Here is a 25,570-nt window from a genome sequence, read left to right as displayed (position 1 = left end):
AGAGACAAAATGAAAGCAGCCCTATAACTTGACTAAAAGAGGTGTGAAAATGAACCATCTCTGGCCCCCAAAACCTACAGAGCTCTGCAGTTATAAACTACTGCTTTATTCTCTTTCACACCTGTTGGGAAACGCCATCCCTGCCCCAAACCTACATTGTGAGCCGAATGTCCGGTGTGATGTGGGTAGATAACCTTGCTGTTTCAAGGAGCTGTGACTGGTATGCGGAGTGGGGTTACAGAACCAAGGTGGGTTTTTGGACTCCAGGGGGGCAGACTGACTGTGGTTGGCTGCAATTACAGCAGATTTGTGACTGTGTTATGTAATATTTAAATATCTCTCTATCTCCCCAGGGTGGGTGCACTGTCATTTTTTATCAATACGTTCATGTACCTGTAGCAAATGTAACTTAATATTTTTTTACTTTCATGTTTACTGTTTTCCTCCTCTTTACAGGATGGGATTCGTGATATCTTTATTGATGGTGTGGTTGCTCGTAACAGAGCCCTAAATGGTGACATTGTGGTTGTGAAACTGCTTCCCAAGGAACAATGGAAGGTGAGTCCAGTGTTCATTTCTGTGGCTTGTGCAGAAAGAACCTATTACAATACCCTCTACAGAGCTTATTCATGTGTGTCTTACACTAACAGAGACAAATCCACAAATCTCTTGGCTAAATTGTGGCTAATATTTTAGGGGATAAAAAGTTTGTAATGGAAAAGCAGTACCTAAAACATTAATCCACGCCCTTTGGTGTGAAGATTCCATCTTCCGGTACCTCAGGCTGTTTGTATTTTGCCTTCCCCACTAACCCAGAGTATTAATTTAACAGATGGCTCTTAGTTGGCTTTGTGTATGATGCTGAATGGTTTTGATTGGCTGTTTGAGTTCAGTTAACTTTATGTATCTATTTCAAGAATACTATTTACAGTTCTTAAGTAACCAGTGGTACCCACCAATTTGTGAGGCCTGAGCCCTGGAGGATTCATTTTGTCCCAACTCTTAAGAACATAACGGCCGTATTGGGGTCAGGTCAAAGGTCCATCTAACCCTAACCTGTCTTCCGACAGTGGCCAATGTCAGGTGTCCCAGAGGAATGAACAGAACAGGGAATTATCAAGTGATCTCTTCCCTGTCGCCCATTCCCAACTTCTGACCAACAGACTTGGGACACCACTCCTATCCACTGACGAACCAATCCTCTTTGAATTTATCTAGCTCCTTTTTTAACCTAAATCTCATGACCATTCAGATCTTACACAAGTGAAGAACATATGAAATAACTTGAACACTATAAACATATTTGTCAATTCTGTGTCCACCTCCTGTAGGGTTTTGCTCCTTTTGAGAATACTTTTTTCCCCCCTCACCTTCAGTGCCCAGAAAACCATATCAAATGGCTGCATTGTTTTATTTATTGCTAGTAAATCTTTTGGCAATTTTGCAGAGGGAAATCGTTACTGCAGTTCTCCATTTGTTGGGAGACTAAGGTGAATCTGGCATGTGTGGCTATGCTCTTATATTTGAACAGGGCAGAAACACTGCAAATTGTTCTCCAGACATAAATATCTGGATTTTGAATTCCTTTCAGGAAGTGAAGAATACGTTGTCTCTTTAATTAACGAGTCCTAGATGGGACAAAAGTAATCACATGGCGTGTTCAGTGGATTGAAGATGCAGTCTTTTTGAGTTTGTTTGGTTAATACTCCTTGTTTGTTTTTAAGCCACCTTCATGCCCAATCTTGGAAGCAGAATATTGGGGAAAAGTTTTAGATTTCCATTGACAAGACCTTCAGTTGGCTGTTTGCTGAACCTCTTGATGTCCCCACTTGTACCGGGCGAATGACTGCATGGAACATTTGACGCCCTTTCTACATAATTGTATAAGGACTCTGAACAAAAGACTTGTGCTTGTTGCACAATCTGTTATTGAAATGACATTACACAAAGGGTGATTATGTAGTCATCAGTGTTCCGTGTAAACTGTCTGTGTGCACGCACTCAGGAAAGTTTCAGATGCTGCCCAGCTGATTAGCAGAACACCCACAAATAGGTTTTTGTTTCTACTACTGGCCCACATTTGCATATGCCTCAGTGCACATAAAATTTATTCTGCACACAGGTGGAAAATATTTGAGGGAACATTGCAATAGTATTAAATGGAATCCAATATGCTGCTGGAATCTATATACTCCTATACATGAATAAATATTGAAGAGACGTTTGCTCTAATGGATGACTTAACTCCTTAGAAAATCAAGCAGTTATTAGGATGAGGCATTCTTTATTCAGTAGCCATTTAAAGGAGAGAAAAGTTGTGTTCAGTAGAGCCACCTTTGCCACCTAGTGGTTGGCTCACTAAAGGTGTGTAAACCCGTTAGCACAGTGGTGTCCAAGAGAAATTTAATGGATCGCCAAAGACACTGCCTCCTCCCAGCCAAGCACCCCCTCCCCACCCCCAAGATGACTCACTGCAGCCGCATGGTGCCAGCTACCCTGCGCCTGGAGCCCTGTGGGGCCGGAGGAGCTGCCTTTGCCACTGCCACCACGTGCTCGCCCCAACATGTGGTGAATGGGAAGCATATTGGACACCGCAGTGTTAGCAAATCTAGAAACCGATGAGTTCGACATGTTCTTCCCACTGCAAGCAAAACACTGGAAGTAGTAAAACTGGTAGGAAGTCGGGGGAGACTGAAAGCATATGACTCGTAAGGCTTTAGATTGTCATAATACAGAAGTCTGACTCTTGAATTTAACCATGTTAAATGAAGGACTCAGTACCTACGGTAGTGAGTTAAGCTGTGCTGGGGCTGCACTCTGAAGTCCCAATCTGTTTTTTTACCATCAGTTGCTTAATCAATGGGGACGTTCCAGCTCCCTAGCTTCATGGAGTTTATAGCGATGAAAATCTGTTTGCATTATTTTTTGGGGGGGAACATTGCCACAGGGCTGTGTTGGGGTTATTAATTTTAATTTTGCCCAGTAATTATAAATTTGACTACTTATTATTCTTGTTCTAGGTCAAAGATGACAACGGTTTTACCTCTTGTGTATAAGGTTGTGGGTAAAAAGGCTAATGTCAAGTTGGTATTCCTTTCCTCAGGTAGGGCACAGGTAGCTTAATGTGGAGGAAGGGGTTAAAGTCTTTGTCTGGTGATTATGCCACTATTTACAGTTTTGCATCTGTGCATTAAGATCTATCCTGCAGTTAAGCTTGAACTAGGTAACCTCATTAACACCTAGTGCTTGCTAGTTAATATTAGGCTGGGTAACCTCCTCGTTGCTTACTGCTTGCCCGCATGACCTACCTCTTGCTGATGACTCCCAGCTGTCAGCCTCCACGTTACAGCGTTTTAACTTATGCATTGGTGCAGTCTTGAAGCGTTTCTTAGGGCTGCCTTGTGTGCAGTCGCCTGCTTTCAATATCTCACACAGCAGCTGCTGTGGCATTCTGGTGCCCTCCATCCTTAGCAAATGACTAGCCCCGTGTAACAGTGATGTGATTAGTGTGGCTTCAAGTCTTGTACAGTGACTGTGTTCCATAACTTCATCATCGGCAACATCATCCTGCCTTCTCTGTCTTTTGCAGATTGTCAACCCTTATCTCTTTGTAATCAATTTTATATCTTTTAGAATATTTGCCCCTAGAGCGCAGTCATCGGTGTGCTTCAGCTCACAGACCATTGCCTCAAAGACCTTCAAGCATGGTCTCAGACTGTTCGGATTAAATCATTTTCCAGAGCTGCAGAAACATGTTCTGGTACTGGTGTTCAGGTTTCTTGTAGCACCGTTGAGTGTTGCTGCTTAGAAGAGTTTGAACAAGACTGGGCCAATTATGCAGCTCTATTTAATACAATTAGTAATAGAAAATGGGTCAGACAGAACATCATCTTTGCAGAGCTGTTCAATCATTCTATTGTGAAATAGCCACATAATGTTGCTGATTTTTTCTGGACAACGAGGCTTACATAATAGTTGCCAAAGCCCATGTCTGCTGACCGTGTCAAATGCTTTACCAAGGTCAGTAAAGATGATGTAAAGGTCCTGTTGCTGTTCTCTGCATTTGTTCTGTTCCTCATGTTGGTCTCAACCTTCCAGTAGTACATTGTTAGTAATGTTTTGTGGCAAACAGTGAAAGAATACTCGAGCCAGAACCTTTCTGGTGAGGGAGAGAATGAGATACTGCAGTCATTACCGTAGTCAGACTTCTTAACCTTTCCTCTTGTATATGCTGGCAGTGATCTTGTCTTTGAAGTCTTATGGTATGATGTCAGTATTCCATGTACCAAAGAATTGTCCATCCTGTCTCCTGGGCAGGATCTTGCCTCCAAACTGGAATATTTCAGCAGGAATCCAGTCAGATCCAGGAGCTCTGCAGTTCTTCATGGCAATGGTTGCAGTGATGAATTCAAGGGATGGGGCTGCCTCCAAGTTGTCATTACATGTTGGCTGTTCCACTTTTCTTACAGTTTCTTCTGTAGTGTTGGGTGGTGCATTCAGAAGATCAGTGAAGTGCCATTACTGCTGTGACAGGATGCGGTCACAGAAGATCTCTTTGGATTTTCCCTGTTATGCTGATCATTGCACTGACACCCACCTCTTGCTCTCTGGGGCTTCCCACCACCTGGTCCTGCTGGGCCAGATTCTCTGGTCTCCCCAGCCAAGGCACAGAGTTGGGCTCACCATCCCCCTGCAGAGCAGTACAGACAGTAATTCACCACAGCTCTGGGAAGATGCTGTTCTAGGGCACAGCACTCAAGACATTAACTCCCCAAAAGGATCAAACCCTCAAATTAATCATTTTCTGTGCAACACAGGGCTGGCTCATTAAGTAAGCCCCCTTTATCAATGAACGGGAGATATGGTAGCCCTCCCCAGGTAATAATTATTTGCACTGGGTTTGATTGTCAACAAAAGTTTTTTGAAGCAAAAACAGTGGGGTTTAAGTGGTTAGAAGTAAAAATAGGCAGATTTATCAGATTTATTAGTTATCAAATAAAAATAAAATAAATAACTAGTTCTGTTCCACTAAAATCTAGTTACATGGGATTCTTACCCTAAACAGTTGTTCTTATATCAGGCAAAGCTTCAAGTCAGAAACGACCTAATCTTGACCTGGGTCTCTAGTTCACTGTAAAGTTTGTGTTGTTTTTTATTTTTTTCCTGTTAGGGTGTGTCAGGCAATTTCCAAAGCAGGCTGAGAAAAGAGGAGCAGAAAGTTTCTCATTGCTTAAATAGAAACAAGAAGTCCTGTGGCATCTGATGAAGCGGGTCTTTGCCCACAAAAGCTGATGCTCCAAAATATCTGTTAGTCTATCAGGTGCCACAGGACTTCTTGTTGTTTTTGAAGATACAGACTAACTCGGTTACCTCTCGGTATTGCTTAAATAGACTTCCCCCTGGTCAGGAACTCTTTATCTAGCATTTCTCTCCTCTCCCCCTGGAAGAAACACTGAATTCCAAAATGGCAGCTGAAGCCAGGTAGTATAGTCAGATGTCTTTCTATACCAACCACTTCCCAGACATGTACAGAACAAACAAAGCCATTTACAAGCCATCAAGTTGATTGCCAGTACTTAGGGTTGGGACAGCAGTGATAGCCCTCATTAGCACATTTAAAACTACAAGCAGACATGCACTCCATATTTCTAACTTCACATACAAGAATGATACGTGGCCAAAAATATGATATATAAATTCAGCAGATTATAATATTAAACACAATGGGTTAGAAGTAGTATTTTGTCCAAAGCATCTGAGTTATTCCCCGGTTGAATTACTAATAACAGTTTGGGGCAGACCCCGCAGTCTGGCCCACACATGGTTTCAGTGATTTGTGCATCCTGTCGCTCTCACTGCTGGAAGATGAAGTAGTCGATAATGGGACATTGTTTGAATCTTGGCTGCATCTGTGACATTTTCTTTTTGTCTGGTAGGTGGAAAAAGGTCTGTATGATTTCAAATTGCTGCATGGTGTACTCATTAAGCATCAGAGTTCCACTGATATTTTCTTTCCAAATCCCATAGTATCTGATGTCCCCCACGATAATCAGTTTATCGGACAGTTGTAGACATAAGTTCGTCTAAGTCACTGCAGAACTTTTCTTTCTTATCATCAGCATTTGCCATTGTAGCAGCATAAGTGCTGCTGATAGTAATGTACCTCTTAATTTCAGTGGCACCTGTAGAACCTGAAGAGGATCCTTTATGCATGTAGGTAGACTTTCAAACTCCATGACAACAAAGCTGCTAATGCTAAAGCCAGCACCTAATAATAGTTTTGTTTGTGAGAATGGGTGACTTTTTTCTGCACTGATCTCTGCTAGTTGCTTTTCACCAGCGAGTCTGGTTTCACTGTGTGGTAATGTCAAACCTAAATCTGGATAATTGTCTTCTAAGAAGTGCTGTGCCTCTATCAGATCAGCTAGAGGTAGGATTGTTGACAACAGTCCACACATTCAATGAAACTAATTACAATTGGTATTTGAAGATGCCTGTATGTTGGTCTGCATCTGCTACCACCAGCATTACATGCCTGTTGAACACCACTCACCCACCTCTGACGTATTCCATTGTCAGAACACATACATGAACTGTTTGAAGTTGTGTGAGCTAGAGTTGCACCATCCACATTCTCTCGCTTGTTCCTCTGCTCCAGTGATATATATTCACAGGGCTTAGAGTGCAGTCTGTAGCCTTCAGTGAGGAATTATTCTGGGCACTCTATAGTAGTAGACAACTGCTATGCCTAAGTCTGCTTGCTATGCCGTGGCAGAATGTAACATCCTCTTCCACAAGAGGGACCCTTGAGGTCTTCACTACCGAACAAGTAGCTAGAGGTGTGGGTTAGGAAGTCTCAGACTACATTCTGCGTATCGGTGTGCCTGTTTACTTGGGGTGCCTTACTTCTTAAAGATCCCTGGCAAACTCTGCAAGGACACAGTTCCTGGTTGGGACAACTCTGAAGGCACTGTAAGGGTCTTGAGGTAAAGGGTATTGATGACGTTTAATAAGGACAAATACAAAATACTCCACCTAGGAAGGAAGAGTCAGTTTCACACATACAGAATGGAAAGTGATTGTCTAAGACAGAGTACTGCAGAAAGGGATCTAGGGGTCATAGTGGACCACAAGCTAAATAAGAGTCAAAAGTGTGATGTGTCAAGACTAGATTTGCTTATTATTATGTTGGTTCTTTTATACTGCAAGGGATTTGGTTGGTACAGCAATACGATGTGCTTGTGCCTTCTGCATTCCATAAAAAAGCTTAGATGCAGTCCTGGGAATGCGAAATTCCTTTTCCCAAAGCAGGTGGTTCCCTGCCACAGATTTCCTAACTTAATGATGATCTGGGACCTCTTACATTACCAAATGCTAAATGTTAGGTTTGGAGCACTCAGAACTCCAAAACAGGTTAGGGGGACTAAATTAATTAGGGGTGTGTGGGGGATACAGCTTGCATAACTCTGGATTTTGGTCTTACAAATTAGTATATTTGTCTGAAGAGCTGACGGCATTAATGACCTGGATCTTTAGCCTTGGAACTCTATTGAGAGCAGAGCACCAAATACTTGTGAAGTGATACTGTGAGATTGAGTCATCGCGGTGAAAACATAATAAGGTAGTTTCAGGATAATGAGGTGGGATTCTAAAGATGTGTGACCACACTTTGTGAAATAGTTCCTTGGCAGTTGGGAAGGAGAGAATTCTTTTCTCCTCCCAACCCTCTGCTTTCTGGCTCTGTGATTGGAACAGTGAGATTCTGGGGGCCTGAATTTTGCAACGTTCCTTCCTTCCCAGCTTACACGTTGGACAGCATTTGCCGAATTGCTCACTTTGCCCTGGTCTTAAGCAGAGTGAGAAGACTTCTGGACACATTTATATGCTCCGTGAGAGCTTTGTCTGGTCCTAGAACCACTTCCTGTTCCGTGTTCACCATGTGAATTCCCACTGTCCGGGCTGCCTTCTTCATTTCCTGACCTTGTATATCTTTCTTTACTATCAGTTGTGATCTAAAGTCAACAAGTTTGACTTGGCACTTCTAAAATGGGAAATTGACCTTGAGGTCTAGAAGATTATTAGCTCACATTTCAGAAGAATGATCTCCTGCCAAAACAGAGCTAAGAGAGTTGTGGTGGCTGTGTGGGTGCCATATTTCAGAGGTTCTTCACACATCTTTCTGCCTAGCGGCTTGGGAGTATAATACAACTGAGGAACTATGGCAATTTACAGATGATTGGGCTCTGGGAAAGAATTAATCTGACTCACAGGCAATATTTCCTCAGATACTTAACATATAACCATGCTCACACCCACCTATCCTCACACCTTTAATCTTGTGTAATTATACCACTTGTAGTAGAGTAATCTGAACGGAGCAAAATGTTAATGTACTTATTATAACAATGTTTTTCTAACTTACTGAGAAGAAGAAAGCTGAGTAAGTGTATAAGAAGGGACACACTTCATTTAATATTCGCTTCTAACCTGCACCCGCTAGTCCACCTCATTGTTAATTGTGTAACGAGGAGTCAGACTTTATTTTGGTATAATATTTCTGCCTCATCCTCTATTATTTTATAGTATTCGTCTAATTCAGATTTAGATATTTGGTTTTTCATGGGAGAATTATTTTGTTTGTTTGTAGAAAATAACATCTTTATCACTTAGGGGACATAATCAAAGATGGTACAGTGCATCCTTAGAGTTACAAACACCAGAATTATGAACTGATCAGTCAACCACACTGCTCACTTGAAACTGCAAGTTCACAGTCAAGTTACAGCTTGTATGTTGGTAATGTGTTAGAAAATACTGACTGTGATGGGGTTCAGGGGTCCCCCTGCACTGCACCCTGTCTGCTGGCAGGAGTGACTCTCACTCAGCAGGTACAACAGAAGGTTTATTAGGCAACAGATGCCCAGTTTCTCACAGAAGCGACAGCACAGCAGCCAGAGACAGTCCTTCCAACCCGTCCTGGGGAGAAGACCCCGAGGGGTGCCCCTCTGGGGTGTAGCTTTCCCCCTCCTCAGGCTGGCTGCCTTCCAGCTCCTCTTTCCCCAGCTTCCTAACTGCCGCCCCCGATTCAAAAACCCAGCTCAGCTCCTCCCTCCTCTTTGTTCAGGGCAGAGGTGTTACCTGCCAGTTGTAGCCCCAGGGTCATCCTTAGCCACTGGGAGCTGCTGCTTGCCTCAGACATCCAGCCTGACTCACACATGCACTCCCCCCACTCCATCACACTGACCTCCTGTCAGCTGGCAAATTCTCTTGTTTGGCAGAAACAACAAAATAAAAAGAACAATAAAATGTGTGCTACATTATTCTATAGGTTGAACCTCTCTAATCCAGAAAACTCTCATCTGGCAAACTCCATAATCTGTCATGATTTTAGTGAGCTGGACAACCACTTATCATGGGCATGGCCAAGTCTCCCATGGCCCCATAAAGGTTGCAGCCACAAAAAGTTTGTTTTCAGTGTTCTGTGCTGTTACTTAGCTGTAATTTACCCCTAAGTGTCTTCTAAGAGCCCAGTAAGAAGTGGAAGTGTTGGTAATGTGTTAGAAAATATTGACCTCCTGTCAGCTGGCAAATTCTCTTGTTTGGCATCGATCAGGTCCTGAGGGTGCTGGATGAGAGAGGTTAAACCTGTATTAAACATATAGAAAAGGCAGCATTTTTCTTCTCCTTAATAATGGTTTAAAGCTGTATTCAATCAAAGTTCAGTCGTAAACTTTTGGGGAAAAAAACACATGTAACATTTTGTTGAGAGTTAACAAACTGGTTTGAATATTGGCCTGCTAAGCCCAGGGTTGTGAGTTCAATCCTGGAGGGGGCAATGTAGGGTTTGGGGCAAATAGATGCCAGGGATGGTGCTTGGTCCTGCCTAGAGGGCAGGGACTGGACTAGATGACCTCCCAAGGTCCCTTCCAACTCTAGGAGATGTGTATCTCCAATTATTTAAAAAAAAATCAGAGTTACAAGCAGCCTCTGTTCCTGAGCTGCTCGTAACTATGAGGTTCTGCTTTATTTCAAAAACAGTATCTAGTATAGGATTTATTACTGCCATTGATTTGTCCGTTTATGCTCAGAAGTGTTGGCTGGGATAGACTGTAAATATACATATAATTGGTTACTGTATGCAGGTGATATCTGAGTCTGCTTAAGCACAAAGGTATTTAAAACAAATAGCCCAAGCAATATCAAAATCCAGCAAGTCTTTCAAACTGAGAAACTTCTACCATTATCAACCCCTCTTTGAAAGACTGGAGAGAAGGTACTCCAATCTTTCCTGCACTATTATGAGTCTGTCCTAGTGCTCTTATAGAAAGGGCTCCATGTATTAAAGGTTCAGAAGTACAGCTTTATGGCTAGTGTGGGGCTGTTTGACAGGAGGGGTGGTGTTCCTGCATTCTGCACTGGCCAAAAACACTAAAAATCCTAACACTTTCTAGCCTAGGAAATGCCATGTTTAACCAGGAACTCTGAGAGGTAAGAGGTGATATAAAGCTACAGGCAATCTTAGCTGAATGGGGTCAGGACCTGTCAGAGGTAAACTCTTCAAACTCGGTCTTGAAGATCTTGAGAAAAATTCACTTTGCCAAACAGTGACCATTGTTGACATAATTGGCAACGTCTAAAGGGAAGGAAAAATTAAATTCAAACAGACGTCAAGAAGCATTGTCATACACAATATAAACTTAATGGTATATCCTGGACAGCTACCACATGCAGCTGTTGACGTAAACCATCCGCAGTATTAGTCCAGCCTCTAGATGGGATTGTTAAGTTCGGATCTGCTTTAGCAAATAATTAATATTTACTTCTCCTTCACCCAAATTCTTATGCAAATCAAGCTTTTCTTTGGTGGACCTAGACATAATAATGTTTTAAGAGTTTCATACACTGTGAAGGGGGCGAGGGGAGGGATTGTCAGAAGAATGTTCTTTTGAGAATGAGAGAATAGCGATCAGTAAAGTTCTTTGGAACTCTTACATACTAAAGAGCATAGGAGAAGCTATACCTAAAGGAAGGAGTGATTGCCTGCCTTAAAAATAACCTAACGTTATTCAGATAGCCAAATAATAAAGTTAAAAAATCTAGGAAGGTACCCAGAAGAGCAGAGCTATAATAACTATAAAAGGTTGATAAAGGCTCCACACACGGTCCAATTTATTAGTGCTGTAGGCTGTACTTAACTTTTAAATTGGCTGTGTATTGAGTCGTAATATCTAGAGTGATATTTACGTGGGGTAAATAAAAGGTTTTTTTTCGTGGAAGGAAATGTTGCATTACGTTTCTTCTTTCCCCATAGCCTGCTTCTAGAATTGTTTTTTTAATACTGTACGTGGTAATTGGATGTGAATGAACCAAACTTTTAATGCAGTAAGTCGTAACAGAATGCCTGCCATGCTTCTGAGAAATTTACCGATGATCGGCTACTGTATGCCTTACATCTGATTGCTGTGATCTTGTGCCTTGAAGATGTTATATGTGTTCCTCTGTTTATGGATATTGGCATATGCCCATGGATATGCATAACTCGAAGGTGTTTTATGCAAAATGGGCCATGTAACATGTCAATTTTACAGTTGCAATCCGTTGAATCTGTATATCCAATTTTTGTGCCTTCTTCCCCATCTTCCTGAATTATTCTTGTAAGTGAATTTAGAAATATGAAGTGTGGAGCTGTTTGTAATTCTAATTGTGCTATGAGGGCCATCACTGTTGCTCTGGAAGCATAATGGCTCAATGACAATGTTAGTCCTATAAGCCCAAATAGTGTTTGATCCTAGAAAGACATGTGACCATGATGTCTGGTACTGGAATCCATCTTTAACCTGGTATTTTTATATGGGGCTGGGAGGGTGCAGAACAAAGGGTTTTTGCCCTGGGGGAAGGGCTGTTTAAGCAATGGGAAGCAATGAGTCTTTTGTCTTCAACTGGCCTTTGTAACTGTCTGACCCACCCTAAGAGGTCACAAAGAACTCTGAAGACGCTGTAGACCCATACATATAGAATGGGAAGCAACTGTCTAGGAAGGAGTACTGCAGAAAGGGTCTTCAGGGTTATAGTGGACAACAAGCTAAATATGAGGCAACAGTGTATCGCTGTTGCAAAAAAAGGAAACGTGATTCTGGGATGTATTAACAAGAGTGTTGTGAACAAGACATGAGAAGTCATTCTTCTGCTATACTCAGCACTCATTGGGCCTCAGTTGGAGTACTGTGTCCAGTTCTGGGCACGACATTTTAAGAAAGATGTGTAGAAATGGAAAAGGTCCAGAGAAGAGCAACAAGAATGATTAAAGGTCTAGAGAACATGAGCTATGAGGGAAGATTGAAAGAACGGGGCTTGTTCAGTTTAGAAAAGAGATGATTTAGAGGGGACATCATAGCAGTTTTCAAGCACCTCAAAGAGGATTATAAGAAAAAGGGAGGAAAAATTGTTCTCAGCCTCTGAGGATAGGACAAGGAGCAATGGGCTTAAACTGCAGCAAGGGAGGTTTCGGTTAGACATTAGTTAAAACTAAGTTAGGTTGAATTAAGTATCATTAGGCTTCAGTGAATGTTACTGGAAGAGCTTCATTTTGAGAGTTGAAAGGAAGGGCCAATGTGACTGATCTTATTTCATATAAGCGTCAAGCCAGCGTTTAATACCTAGTCTATAGCCATTCATTTTTCTAGGTCACCTGAATGAAATGTGGTATAACAAATTGTTCCCTTTAACTACTGACTTTCCTTAAAATGATTGTTTTAAAATCTCGTCTTCCAAGTCTTCTCTAAACATGCACACACCACACTAGATTATGTTTAGTCCAATCTCTTATATAAGCACTATCATTTTGGATTTGTTGTAGTCCTTGGCTCTTGTGGAATTAGCTTTTCTTAGAATTATTTTCCCCCCTGTTTGGAGGTGTAAGAAACTTATCTGATGTTATCATGTGAATGTTTGGAGCCTACATCTGTAGGAGAATCTCAGCATACTTGGTGTCACAATCAAATAGTCTTTGGGAGTGTTACACAAATTAAACTTTTTAAGACCCCTAGTTTGAAAAATGCCCCTTTTTAATAGTAACAGAGAGGAAGCTGTGCTAGTCTATACACAGTCAAAACACAAAGCAGTCAAGTAGCACATTAAAGACTAGCAAAATAGTTTATTAGGTGAGCTTTCGTGGGACAGACCCACTTCTTCAGACCATAGCCAGACCAAAACAGACTCAATATTTAAGGCACAAAGAACCAAAAACAGTAAGCAAGGAGGACAAATCAGAAAAAAATAATCAAGGTGAGCAAATCAGAGAGTGGAGGGGTAGGGGGGAAGGTCAAGAATTAGACTGAGCCAAGTATGCAGACGAGCCCCTATAGTGACTCAGAAAGTTCCCATCACAATTTAAACCATGTGTTTACAGTCAAGCTCTTAGGTACAATCGCATTTGCTCTGATCCAGCTGACAGAGACCAAAAACTACAAGAACTTTACCAAATATTCATAATCCTGAATTACCCACCAGGAGAAGTGAAAAAACAAATTGACAAGGCCAGACGAGTACCCAGAGACCAGCTACTCCAAGATCGGCCCAAAAAAGCCAAGAACAGAACACCACTGGTCATCACCTACAGCCCCCAACTCAGACCACTGCAACGAATTATTAAAGACCTACAACCTACCTTAATCAGGATGCTACACTCCAGAAGGGCCTGGGTGACAGGCCTGTTCTCTCCTACAGACAACCTCCCAACCTCATGAGGATCCTCACTAACAGCCACAGTCTACACCCCAGGAATACCAGTCCTGGAACCTTTCCCTGCAACAAAGCCCGCTGCCAGCTTTGTCCACATATCTTCTCTGGAAATACCATCACTGGACCTAACCAGGCTACTCACAGAATCATGGGCACTTTCTCATGCTCCTCTACTAACATCATATATGCCATCATGTGCCAACAATGCCCAGATGCTTTGTATATTGGACAGACTTCTAACTCCCTTAGACAAAGCGTCAATGGGCACAAAACAGACATCAAAACACTCCAGATCCACAAACCAGTTAGTCAACATTTTAATGGAATGGGGCATTCTGTCAATGACCTCAAGGTATGTGGGTTACTGAAGAAGAATTATCGCACCGTTCTGGAAAGGGAAGCAGCCGAGCTGGCTTTTATATTCAAATTTGGCACATTAACACATGGTTTAAATCATGATGGGAACTTTCTGAGTCACTATAGGGGCTCGTCTGCATACCTGGCTCAGTCTAATTCTTGACCTTCCCCGCCCACCCCTCCACTCTCTGATTTGCTCACCTTGATTATCTTTTTCTGATTTGTCCTCCTTGCTTACTGTTTTTGGTTCTCTCTGTCTTAAATATTGAGTCTGTTCTGGTCTGCCTATGGTCTAAAGAAGTGGGTCTGTCCCACGAAAGCTCACCTAATAAACTATTTTGCTAGTGTTTAAAGTGCTGCTTGACTGCCCCTTTTTAAGGCCTTAGTTACTTTTTAGGCCTATATAATTAAACAATGTAAACTGGTTTAAGTGCAAAGTGTATGCTGATAAGTTAGCTTATCTGGACTGAGATTTATATAATAAATGCAGCATAAAGAAACACTGAAGTGTGTGTGTTTTTAAAGGAGACCATGTCCTTTCCATGAAGTTTCATTCTTGGATAGACTGAAAAGTTGAGTATAGCACTAAAAAGCTGCTTATCTTTTAATATACCTTCAGGTTTTGTTAGAATTTTTTCTCCTTTTCAAAAAAATAACAGCCTTATGTAACACTCTTGTGAACTATTGGCTGAGAAGCAAGAGGCTGACTACATGTGAACACAGCTATTTGCGGATTCGCAGGTTCAGACCCCGCCCCCCCACTGCCCCTTCCTTCCCTGAACTACGTCAAAGGGAATAAAACCAAGGGACCTAGGGATCCAAAATAGAGGGACATCTTGTAATTAGAGAATGGCAGGATGTGGGGGTAGATGGGTGAAAAGAGGGGATCTTTGCAACAGTGCCTTGAAGGCCAGATGCACAATGTCATTTATAACCAGCAAGCTCTTGTTGATAAATGAGCTCTTGAACGTTCGCAGTATGAAATTGCTGTCATGAGGTGTTTTGGTCTCCAGTAGATGGTATGAGATGAGATCTGGAAATGAATTCAATGTAGTTACATATGATGAATTTATTCCTCTACTGCGTTACGTCTAGGGTCTGTTAGAAAAGAAGGATTAAGATTAGGAGTGGAATACCACTAGAAACATGACATTAACTGCAGAAGGATAGAGTAATCCTGCCTTCCCCCAACCAACAAAATGCTGCTTCCATTTCTGTGCTTCAAAAAGGCTGAAGGAGCTGTGAGGCCATTTTTGCTCCTCTCTGATTCCTGCCTGTTCCATTTCTATCTGTTGGGCTTCGTGGGATTGTTACCAATGGCATTCTAAGAACAGTGCAGTAGATATTTTTCTTCTTCAACATCATACGTGGTGTTCAGTGACTTAGAAGCTGAGGCTTTGGTGCTTAACGTACATTGGTAGCCCTTTCTGGCCGTGAATCTTGTTTTGTTGTTAAGCTATTATTACTTGACAGGCTCGTTAACCGAGTTAATTTACTAATCATTGATCTAGAATCTGTAGCTAGGGCATGAGTTTGTATTCCTGTCCTGCAACACCTTGAAGAATTGCAAGCAATTCTTTTATATCAGGCTCTAGGTTTCAAAGGTGCTGCTCAAAATTTGAAGAGGTAAATTCAAATTTTTCCTGGTTTTCATTTCCAACAAATTCGTCCCTAGTTTAGAAGATGCACATCCAGTCTTTGAGACATTAGATCCACCTTCCTGAAAGTCACAGGTTCTCTATTTATTTTCCATACCCATGGTGAGATACTATAGTTCTTTTTTTAATTTGGTAGCGACTCTAGAAAAATAAATACAGTGCAAACTAATTATCTCTTAACTGTGCAGCAAAGGGCAGAGATTAATTTTATATATTTCCTTATTCTTTCGATACATTTTAACTGTTTCTTTCTGGTCTCTTTATTTTGTCAGGCCAGCAAATAATTGGTACAGAAAAGTGTATGCTTTTGCATTTTTGCTCTTCATCTAACTTTCCAGCATCCTAATCGTTTATCTGGTTTCAGCAACACCAGTCTTTTTGGCTCTAGTCTTTGTTTTGTTTTCAGTTTGGTCTAAATCATTTTTAAATACCTTATTATACTGCCAGAAGAATTATTTATTTTTTTAGTTGAACACTTTTGGTGGAGCTGTGAAAATGAAGCCTTGGCATGATCTGTGCAACAGCATTTTTGTATTTTGGTTTCAAGATGTGACTGGCTGAGGATTCCACAGGTTCCTCCTCTGTAGTGCAGTGATACACAGATTGAGAACAGCAAGCGGCTCTTTAAATTGTCTCCTGCGGCTCTTTGCAGCACATGACATTAAAATTGTGTGATTTAAATATTAAACATTTAGGATGCTTTTACTATGTTGTTAACCAAACATAGTTGATAAAATAGCAATGCTTCGTTATTTTGCCCTGAAAAGCAAGTGTGTGTGTGTGTGTGTGTGTGTGTGTGTGTGTGTGGTGTGTGTGAGAGAGAGAGAGAGAGAGAAATATAATGAAACATTGAATTCACACAATCTCCTGGGAGTCTGCATAACTTTGGGCCAGAGCTTAGAAGTAGAATTTTCACCTCTAATACCTCAACCATTGCCCTGTAAGTGACCCCACATACTTGCTGGGGAGCAGCATGCTTACAACCATTGTAACCTTCCTAACCCACCAACAGCCCCCAATGAAGCTAGACCAAAACATTCAAACAGGAGAGACGAATATAGAGGTGCAGTGAGTGTGTCTACTGTGACCAAGTCACATACCACATACATGACAGGGTTGCAGGTTAGAATTCATAGATAATTACATAGCACCAGATCCACCACCATGCTTGCTTTTGGGTGAGTAAACATTCAGTAATTGACCAGAACTTGCCTACCTAGCATAAAGGAGGAATTTTTACTTGATAGACAGTATTCTTCACATCCAGTCTTAAAATTTTACATAACTATCATTTTCCATCCCTGCAGCAGATGTCTGAAATTCACTACTAGGTGACATATTCTTTGTATGTGAAGTGTATAACATGTATACTGCTTGGGTGAAAGGTACAATCAAGTGTCATTAACAGTAACCTTTTTTTTTTTTTTTCATTGTCCTTTGTCAAGGAAGCATGATGGTATCTCATCAAAGATGCCTTAAATTAAGGAGATGGTAGCTGTGTAGAAAACCACTTGACATCACATCGTTAGTTTAATCAGGCTATTTAGTTCTGGAGCTAAACTTGTGTTCTTTTTATTGGTGCATTCACTGAGCTACGTGTCAAAGACACACGGGTCTTTCTCCGTTCTTAGCATGCTCCCAATAAAATTTGTGGATGACACAAAACTTGTGGGAGGTATTGCCATTGTGAAGTGGACTGGAATACCGTACACGAAAATTTGGACAACCTTGAAAACAGGAGTAATATCAATGGAATGAAATTTAATAGTGGGAGGCTTCAGTGTCGTGCATGTAGAAACTAACAATACCAATTTTTGCTAGAATCTGGTGGTGTATCAATTGGTAGTGATAGACAAGGGCAAATACCTATGTGTATTGATTGATCAGAGAATGACTATCAACTTACAATGTGATGTGGCTGTGAACAAGACTAAAGCAATCCTAGGGGGCTATGTCCTAGGCAAGGTATAGCTGGTAGAGATAGGGAAATAATATTACGCAAAAGGCGCTGGTGAGATCTCATCTGGTCTCCCGTGTTTAAGGAAGATGAATTCAGACTGGGACAGGTGTAGAAAAGGCAGAATAACATGATCAGAGGAATGGAGAATTTAGCTTGTGAGAGGAGACTTACAGAGGATGGTGTGTTTAGCCTAATCACGTGAAGGTTGAAGGGAGATAAGAGTGCTGTCTGTAAAAATAGCAGAGGATAAATGCCAGGGAGGGACAAATTAGGAGCTGATGTAGTCACAAAAACCAGAAGGATATAAACTGGCCATCCATAAGTTCAGTCTTGGAATTAGGTGAAGGGTTCTAAACTTGAGAGAAGTGAAGCTCTAGAATAATCTTCTAAGGGAGAGGGTGAGAGGGGTAAAGCTAACATACCTGCATTGTTTTAAAGCTGAACAGGGTATGTTTATGGAGGGCGTGGTATGATGAATTTGCCTGCAAATGGCACATTGCGCATATGTCTAATGGCCGGAACTGGGACACTAGAAGGGGAGGGCTGTGAGTTATTACAGAGAATTTTTTCCCATATGTCTGGGTGGTCGGTCTTACTCATATGCTCATGTTGTAACAGACAGCCATGTTTTGGGTTTGAAAAGGATTCTTCCCCCATGTCAGATTGACAGAGATCCCAGAGGATTGTCATCTGTTGATCTGAACCAGAGTGAACGATGAGTTATCTGTAACGTAAAAAGTCTTTTTAAGTGAAGAGTTGAGGACTTCAGTAACTCAGCCAGATGTTATGGGTTTACAACAACAGTGAATGAATGAGTTTCTGTAGCTTACAAAGTGCAGGAAGTCAGACTGGATGATCATAACAGTCCTTTCTGGCCTTCACAGTCTGTGAGTCAAGGTTTTGAATATTCAGTGGGGCTTCTCTTCTCCTGCCTGTCTTCAAAACCATATATTCCTTTCTGGGCCATTGTTGAACTGTGGAGCTGTAATACATTTATTAGGTTTGATTCAGTGACTGGAAACTTAATTTGCCTTTTCATGTAATAGTTTATCACCAGTGCATGGTCAGGTTTCCTGTCAGGATATGTATTGTTACAGTTTGCTTCTAAAACAGCATAAAAACGGATGGCTACCCCTGCGAGGTTCAAAGGTTTGTAAAGCAAAAAAATGAAAATGTTCTCACTGACATCACTTCAGCTCCATCCTCCTACTTTCCCATGGGGTGTATCCTATAAGTGGTTAAGATATAGTGGAGTCTGACGACTAGGTGTGGTGGCAACTGTCAAATAAAGGAAAGGCCGGGAGAAGGGCAGCTGGCCTTGTCAAGGCTGTGTCACACTCCATACGGTAATTTCCTTTGAGCTGGCTGAGTCCTGGGCCAGAGTTTGCTTTTGGTAACAGTTGCATCGCATCGCACACAATGAACATCATTCCCCTCCGCCCCTGTTTTCTTATTGTCCTTTTGTCACTGAAGTGGCCTAAATTGGCCAACACTGGACTTTTTCATTATTTTTCCAGTAAAGCCACTACAGCATATCACTCACTGAGCCCTAGGTTTAATGGCCTTCCACTCTCAGTGCCATTTTATTGGCATGGAAGTAGTCACATGACCTCTGTGGTCTCATGTACGGTACAAGCATTGCCAATTCATTATCAGTCCTAAACTGCTACAGTGTGCCTCAAAGTCCCATCTCCAGGCCATCATTTCAGATACAGGATTTGATGCAGGATCTGTTTCTTTTCTTTTAAGTGAGACTCCCCAAATTTTGTACTAAGTCTGAGTACCAGCGTTGGGGGCGCGGTGGGGAGAAGGACGAAACGTTGTAGGAAGTACCAAATGACAGAAGTCATTATAGCAGAATTGTATCAGAGACAAATAAACTTTCCTCATGACAAACACAATAAGAATACAGTAACTACATGAATTTCTTCATATGTGGCTAGGAAGCATATTTGAAAAAATATGTCTGAAAACCATGCGCTCCTCAGACATTGTCCCTGGTGATTTTCCCTCTATGCAGGTAAATAAAATGATAAGTAACTACTTTAGGTCAGAACAGCCCTGGGCATGTGGCTTTGATAGCTAACAGTGACTAGTGGAAATAAGGATGAATGATGTTTATTTCATTAAAGCCAACAGGTTCCTTCTTTTCCTTCAAGGAGGATTTAATTGTGATTCTGCATATATTGCATAATCCTGCACATGCCCGCTTACATAAACATTATGGTTATAACCGAGATTAGTCAACCTTTCCATGTTACACTCAGTTTTCTCAGAAGCTTGTACTCTGCTGTGAAATTTGTTATGGGCAGAAAATTGGCAGGAGTGTTCCATCTGGAAGGGAGTTTTTATGGGCAAAATTTGATAAATCTGTTCAGTGGTTTTCAAATTAAAATAAGTTGTATGTATTGAAGTAGCTTCAAATACTGGTTGGTGTTCCTATAAATGAAACTATCTGAGACATTTTCTCTTTGACTGAGGCTGTGCAACTCATTACTCCATAATTGAGATCAGTGTTCTTGGTAATTTGAGTGCAGGGGGAGAATTAAAAAAGTTACTTCATGAACTGTGCCCTGCAAGTCCTTAAGAAACACATTTCAATGGGTTGTGCATGGATTACTTGTAAAAATCCTGTGAAGCTAGTTACTTCCAAGGAGTGAATGACTATAATTTAATGGGAATCCTGTATGTGTGTGTGACTGATGAGCATGTGGATAATGATGTGAAAACTTATGGTTCTTACACATCTGTTGGCAAGTTGGATAGTAATAGCTGTTCTCTTTATTGGTCATCAGTACATAAATATTTGTGTGTTAATTCTCAACTGTTCTAAAAGCACAAGGATAGTTTTAAGTTCCTGAAGATGTAGTTATATAATTGTTGGGGTTTGTGGTTTCTAACTTGTACACTTGAGAAATTTGCTTTTTGAAGTTTTTATTAAAATACTATTGTGGATAAATAAGAAGGCAAAAAAGTACAGCATATTCTTTGCCCCATTGCGCCTAACTGTTGCAGAGATCTGAGGGCATGCGTGTGTAGAATCTTGAGGTTGGGCCAATCTGTTAAATTAGTCAGATTCTTAATTTCTGCCATCTACACAGATAACTCTTTTCTCCTTTCAGGTAAGTGGTCCATTATCAGCTCTGGGAAAGTTTGGCTGGTTCTGGCTCATTGTTTAACTGTTTTAACAGTTTTAACCCTCAACAGGTTAGACAGTATTAAAATTTGTAGTCACATCCTTCTGGTTCCACCTGCATTTGAAAATGGGCATTATGTAGCAGCTGCCTAAGTCAGGGGAGCTAAAATTTGGAGGCTGAGCCAAGTACAGAGTGGTGGAAATTAGTGCAAGCTGATGTAATTTAACATGCAGAAGGGTGAAAGTGGAGGGTTTATAGAAGGAAATGTAGCCAACAGGAAAGGGTAAAAGCATAAGGTAACAGCCTTCTTCCTGCTTTTCATACTTTGACGATACACCACCACCCTTTTATTAACTTTGGGTCTAAGTTACCCCATGATAGACTCAAAGGCATATCTGTGTGTCACCTGTCACAGTCCAAATGTTGGGATGTAGTGCAAAATGAGAGATCTATAAAAATATTCATACAGGAGACATAAAGTGTTGTGATATTTGTTCCTTTAGTGTAAATGTGAATTCCCCTTTCACAATACTTTATTTCTGTTGTAAATAATTTTCTGCAATAAAAGCAAGAGGAAGCCAGCTTGCATGGAGTGTAGCGAACTTTGGGGCTAAAATGAGCAATGTTCCTTGACAAGAGGCATAGTTGAAAAGTAAGTTCACAGGGCCTGATTTTGAACAATTTCAAAAGGGCTGAATAACTCATCTGAAGCTAAGAAAGTGAGAGCAGAATTAGACCAGAAGGACGTGTAAATTACACCACCATTTTTGTCACCTGACTTTTACCTTAATGCTTTAGCCACTGGAATACAAATTCCAAGTTATTTTCTAACAGCAAAAGCTTTTGCTTCCATTTCCAGCTGCATTTTTAAGTGCATAAAGGGACCTAAAATATCAGCATTTATAGGATTATGCTGTGTGGAGAAAAGCAAGGTAATTTGATTGACATGATTTAAGGTGCAGTGATTTGTGTCTTGTTGAAGCTGGAAAGGAGTATTTTTTGAAAACCGTGCTACCTTAAAGACTGGGCAAAGTTCTGCTACACATGGAGGGCTGAATATAATGTAATACAATAATTTCTGTTGATAGGAAACATTAGGACAATTTCATAAGTGGTCAAATAAGAAAAAAAAAAATCCACTGACTCATACATGATTTCATCTGATTCATCAAGCAAAGCAGGGCTTTTCCGTTTGTTTTTTAGTCCATTCTGTATCTAAGATGCACCTTTTAAGGTGATCGACTGTGGCTATTCTTATCCCGTAGACCGGGTGCATTTTTTCTGAGTGCAAGGCGGTGTGCTGGTGAAGTTGGAGGACACTGTATGAAATCTAGGTTCATTGATAACATTTTGTTTGCTTAACAAGACGAATCCTTCCGTTCAATTGTTTCACTGTGAACCAGTGCTTATCGCCGGATGTCGATGGACTTGTATCCATCTTAATTTGTTTTGGATCTGGGAACACAAAAGCCGTGTAGCCATCTGTAAAGTGAAACAAAGTATTCTTTCCGGAAAAGGCTAATTAAACAAAAGTTCAGGGTTTACGATGAACGCGTCTGCAGAGACTTTTGTGTAACCCACGGGTGCTGCAGAAGGGTATTTGTTCATTGGCATAATGAGTAGGTTTTCAAGCTTTTTTTATTATGCTTGATGTTGTAAGGATAAGTGTTTACCACCTCAGTTTTATTTTTGGCTAGAGGGTACTATTTGGCTTCACAGACCCCTGTAATGGGGTGAGACAAGTGGCCTAACACAATGCTGTGTGATGCACTGGCTGGAACAAGGAGATATGTAGATTTCTTCACCCCCCATTACAAAGCTGTGCAGTATACCTTAATCTTCATTTATACCTCTACTCATCCACTGTCTACTTCTTCCTCTCCTGAACCAACTTGTGAAGTTGAAAGTCTGATCACTAATTGCTGCAGGAGACTTCATTTGTGATTTGAAGTAGGATTTGAACCCAGAACTGTAGAAAACCCAGAAAAACAACTTGTAGGTTGCTGGCTGGAGACTTGAGGGTTGGGACACACCAGGCCTCGAGTCTGCTCCAGGCTCTTTTCTCAGGACTTCAGGTTTCTTTCTTCCATATAAAAGTGAATACAACACATCAGTCATCTGTCTCTTCCCCCAACCCAGGGTCTTCTGAATCAGCATTTGGTTCTTTACATGTTTCCACTCTACAGCCACTTGCTTGGAAGTACAAGGCCTGCCACAGGAGCCAGCCTGCTTCCTGTAACAATCCCTCTTGACCCATGGCATCCTACTGGAGCCTCCCCATTGCTGGAGGCTCTTTTTCCTTGATCTGTGACTTTTTTTACAGAGTTCTATGCTCCTGGCAGCATTCTGCCCAACTGAGTCATTTGCTGGCTTTCATAATCACCTGTTCCCTAACTGATGGATCTCCTCTTGGAGGCAGCTGATCCATCACAGGGGAGGCTGGTTGAAATTCCCCTTAACGGGCTGGCCAACTTGTGCATTTAAGTACAGTCCAAATAGGCTACTTTGTTAGGTGGTACAGCCAACTACTACCACTGAGCATTTAGCAAACTGGAATGAAGGAAGCGTGTAAAATAAAAAATGAAGTAAAACATTTTAATGGAGAAGCATCAGGTGAAAATCAGCAGAAGGTGGGTAGGAGGACTTAAGCAAAGCATTTTACACAAAAGGACTTTAATTTGCTGCTCAGTTGCTGTCTTTCTTTCAGACAGCACAATTAGTCTTAAACTCATAAGATCTTTTTGTACAAACGTCATCTTTCTACAAAATGAAAATGTGCAAAGTGAAGGGATTTCCAGGCTGATGTTAATGGCTGTAGCATTTTGTTGGCTGGAGTGAGGATGGGAGAGGCAGGGAGTGGTGGGGAACGGCAAGCTTCATGAAGCAATAGGATGGTAAGAGTTGGAGTTGAGAGAACTGTCTTCCTTTTTTATTTTATCAACTTAGAATGGACGGTGACTCATTCTCTGCATATGTCATGTCCGGTTATTGGAGACTTGTCAGAGGATTTGATTAATGACACATAGTATTTGAATTCAGTGTGATAAAAGTAATCAAAACAAAGCACTTTTCCCCCTTGTGCTTAAGTTACAGCTGATAAGAAAATCCTGTTGTCTTCAGAAATGTATTTGAAGGGGTTTGCTTCCTTTTAAGACATAAACAGAAGTTTACTTGGTAGATTTCAAAGCAGGCTTACAGTGACTGTGAGAAGCTACTGTCATAGTCTGCCAGAGATCCACGTGGTTTTGAGATTCAGTCCCGTCATTCTACAGTTATGGGGAAAATACTCTTTAAGACATCTAGTTATGTGAGAAAAGCTGATATAAAAATGGTTTAACGGAATGATTGATATGTAAGAAGCATCACACAATCCATCTCCTTTATCTCCACTAGTTTCACAAAATGGTCAGTTCCTCTATGTAATGTAAAATGATCTTTCTAGGTTCACAACTTTAACATTTTTAAAGTTTCCAAAACAAACATTCTGTCATTTTCATTGTGCTGCCAAATTTTCATTGATTCAATGGAACGATTTCATTCATCTTCTGTGAGGTAGGAGTGGTTTAAAATCTATACAAACACTGCCTTATGTTAATATTTATGTAAAAGATGGCAAAACTTTGAACAAGTGGAAGTTTGTTGTTGATTTTGCAACATTGTGTTGAGATAGCTTTGCATTAGTTGGACTGCACGGTATACCTATGTCTACACTAGAGCGCTCTTTCAAAAGGGTGCCTTTCGAAACAGAGTGGTCGAAAGACGCCCTTTTGAAGGGATGCGTCTACACACGGGCTGGAGCTGGTGCCGGTGCCGTTGATGAGCACTGTCGAAAGGGCCACATGCCACATCAAAAGGAGCCATCGAGGACGTTGAAAGACAGCGTCCACGCACCCCCATGCCCCCATTGGAAAGGATGGGGCAGGAAATGCAAGCTGCTCCTTTAAAGGGCCCCTCCCGCACAGCACAAGGCCTGAGGAGCTGCCACAAGCCAGGCAGACACAGTGCCTGCAGGAACGGACCTGGAACAGCAGCAGCTTGACACCCTGCTGGCTGCAGCACTGGTGGCTACCCTGCAGCTCCTGGCAATCTGCTATAAATCATTCTGCTAAAATGTGTGGCTTTTTGTTTTGTTTTTGTTTTTAAAATTCAGGCAAGTCTTAAAATGGTAACGTCAGGACGTGGCACCGCTCTGGCTGGACATCAGTGTTCCCTCTATCTTTTTCCATCCCTGGCGCAAGAAAATGTTGTTGTGTATATGTGCAGATGTGCACTGCCAGTAGAAACCCATGGAGCTCTCTGTGGGCAGCTGCAGGCGCTCTTCTAATCAGCCAGGCGGCATCTGAATCTCTCCAGGGTGGCCGCCCAAATGCTCAGCTTACAGGGAACACCGCTGGGGATTTGTTCCATACGCCCTGTTTCCAACTTGTTTTGAGTTATTCGGAGCCCCTACGAATGCCATCTTTTCTTTTGCTCTCCTTTTCTATTTCTTGTGGTGTTCACTGCTTATTTAATGGGAGACACCCAGGCACATTTGCAGAATGTCTACTTGTTGTGGTAGGAGTATAAAGTCGCCAGCAGGCAGGCACTGTTTGCACCATTCAGGGTCTCCACATCAGCAAACACTTACAATGAAAATAACTTGATAGCTCTCCATAGCATTTATATAGCAAATTGCAAGGGCTGGCTTGATGTCTTTTTACATTGGCTTACAATACATA

At 41.4% G+C, this 25,570-nt stretch overlaps 1 protein-coding gene across 2 annotated transcripts in view; it reads left to right on the top strand.

Moving 5' to 3' along the window:
* The window catches only part of DIS3L2 (DIS3 like 3'-5' exoribonuclease 2), a 256,171-nt gene that overhangs the window by 37,554 nt on the left and 193,047 nt on the right, over window positions 1–25,570 (top strand). For both annotated transcript variants that reach the window (XM_075004083.1, XM_075004085.1), the window contains exon 6: window positions 457–558. In XM_075004083.1, coding sequence (XP_074860184.1) covers window positions 457–558 — 102 coding nt within the window. The remainder of the gene's footprint in view (window positions 1–456; window positions 559–25,570) is intronic.

Source organism: Carettochelys insculpta, chromosome 10 (genome assembly GCF_033958435.1).
Source record: "Carettochelys insculpta isolate YL-2023 chromosome 10, ASM3395843v1, whole genome shotgun sequence".
Lineage (NCBI taxonomy): Eukaryota > Metazoa > Chordata > Testudines > Carettochelyidae > Carettochelys > Carettochelys insculpta.
Note: the sequence above shows the minus strand (reverse complement) of the source record. Positions and strands in the feature narration are given on the sequence as shown.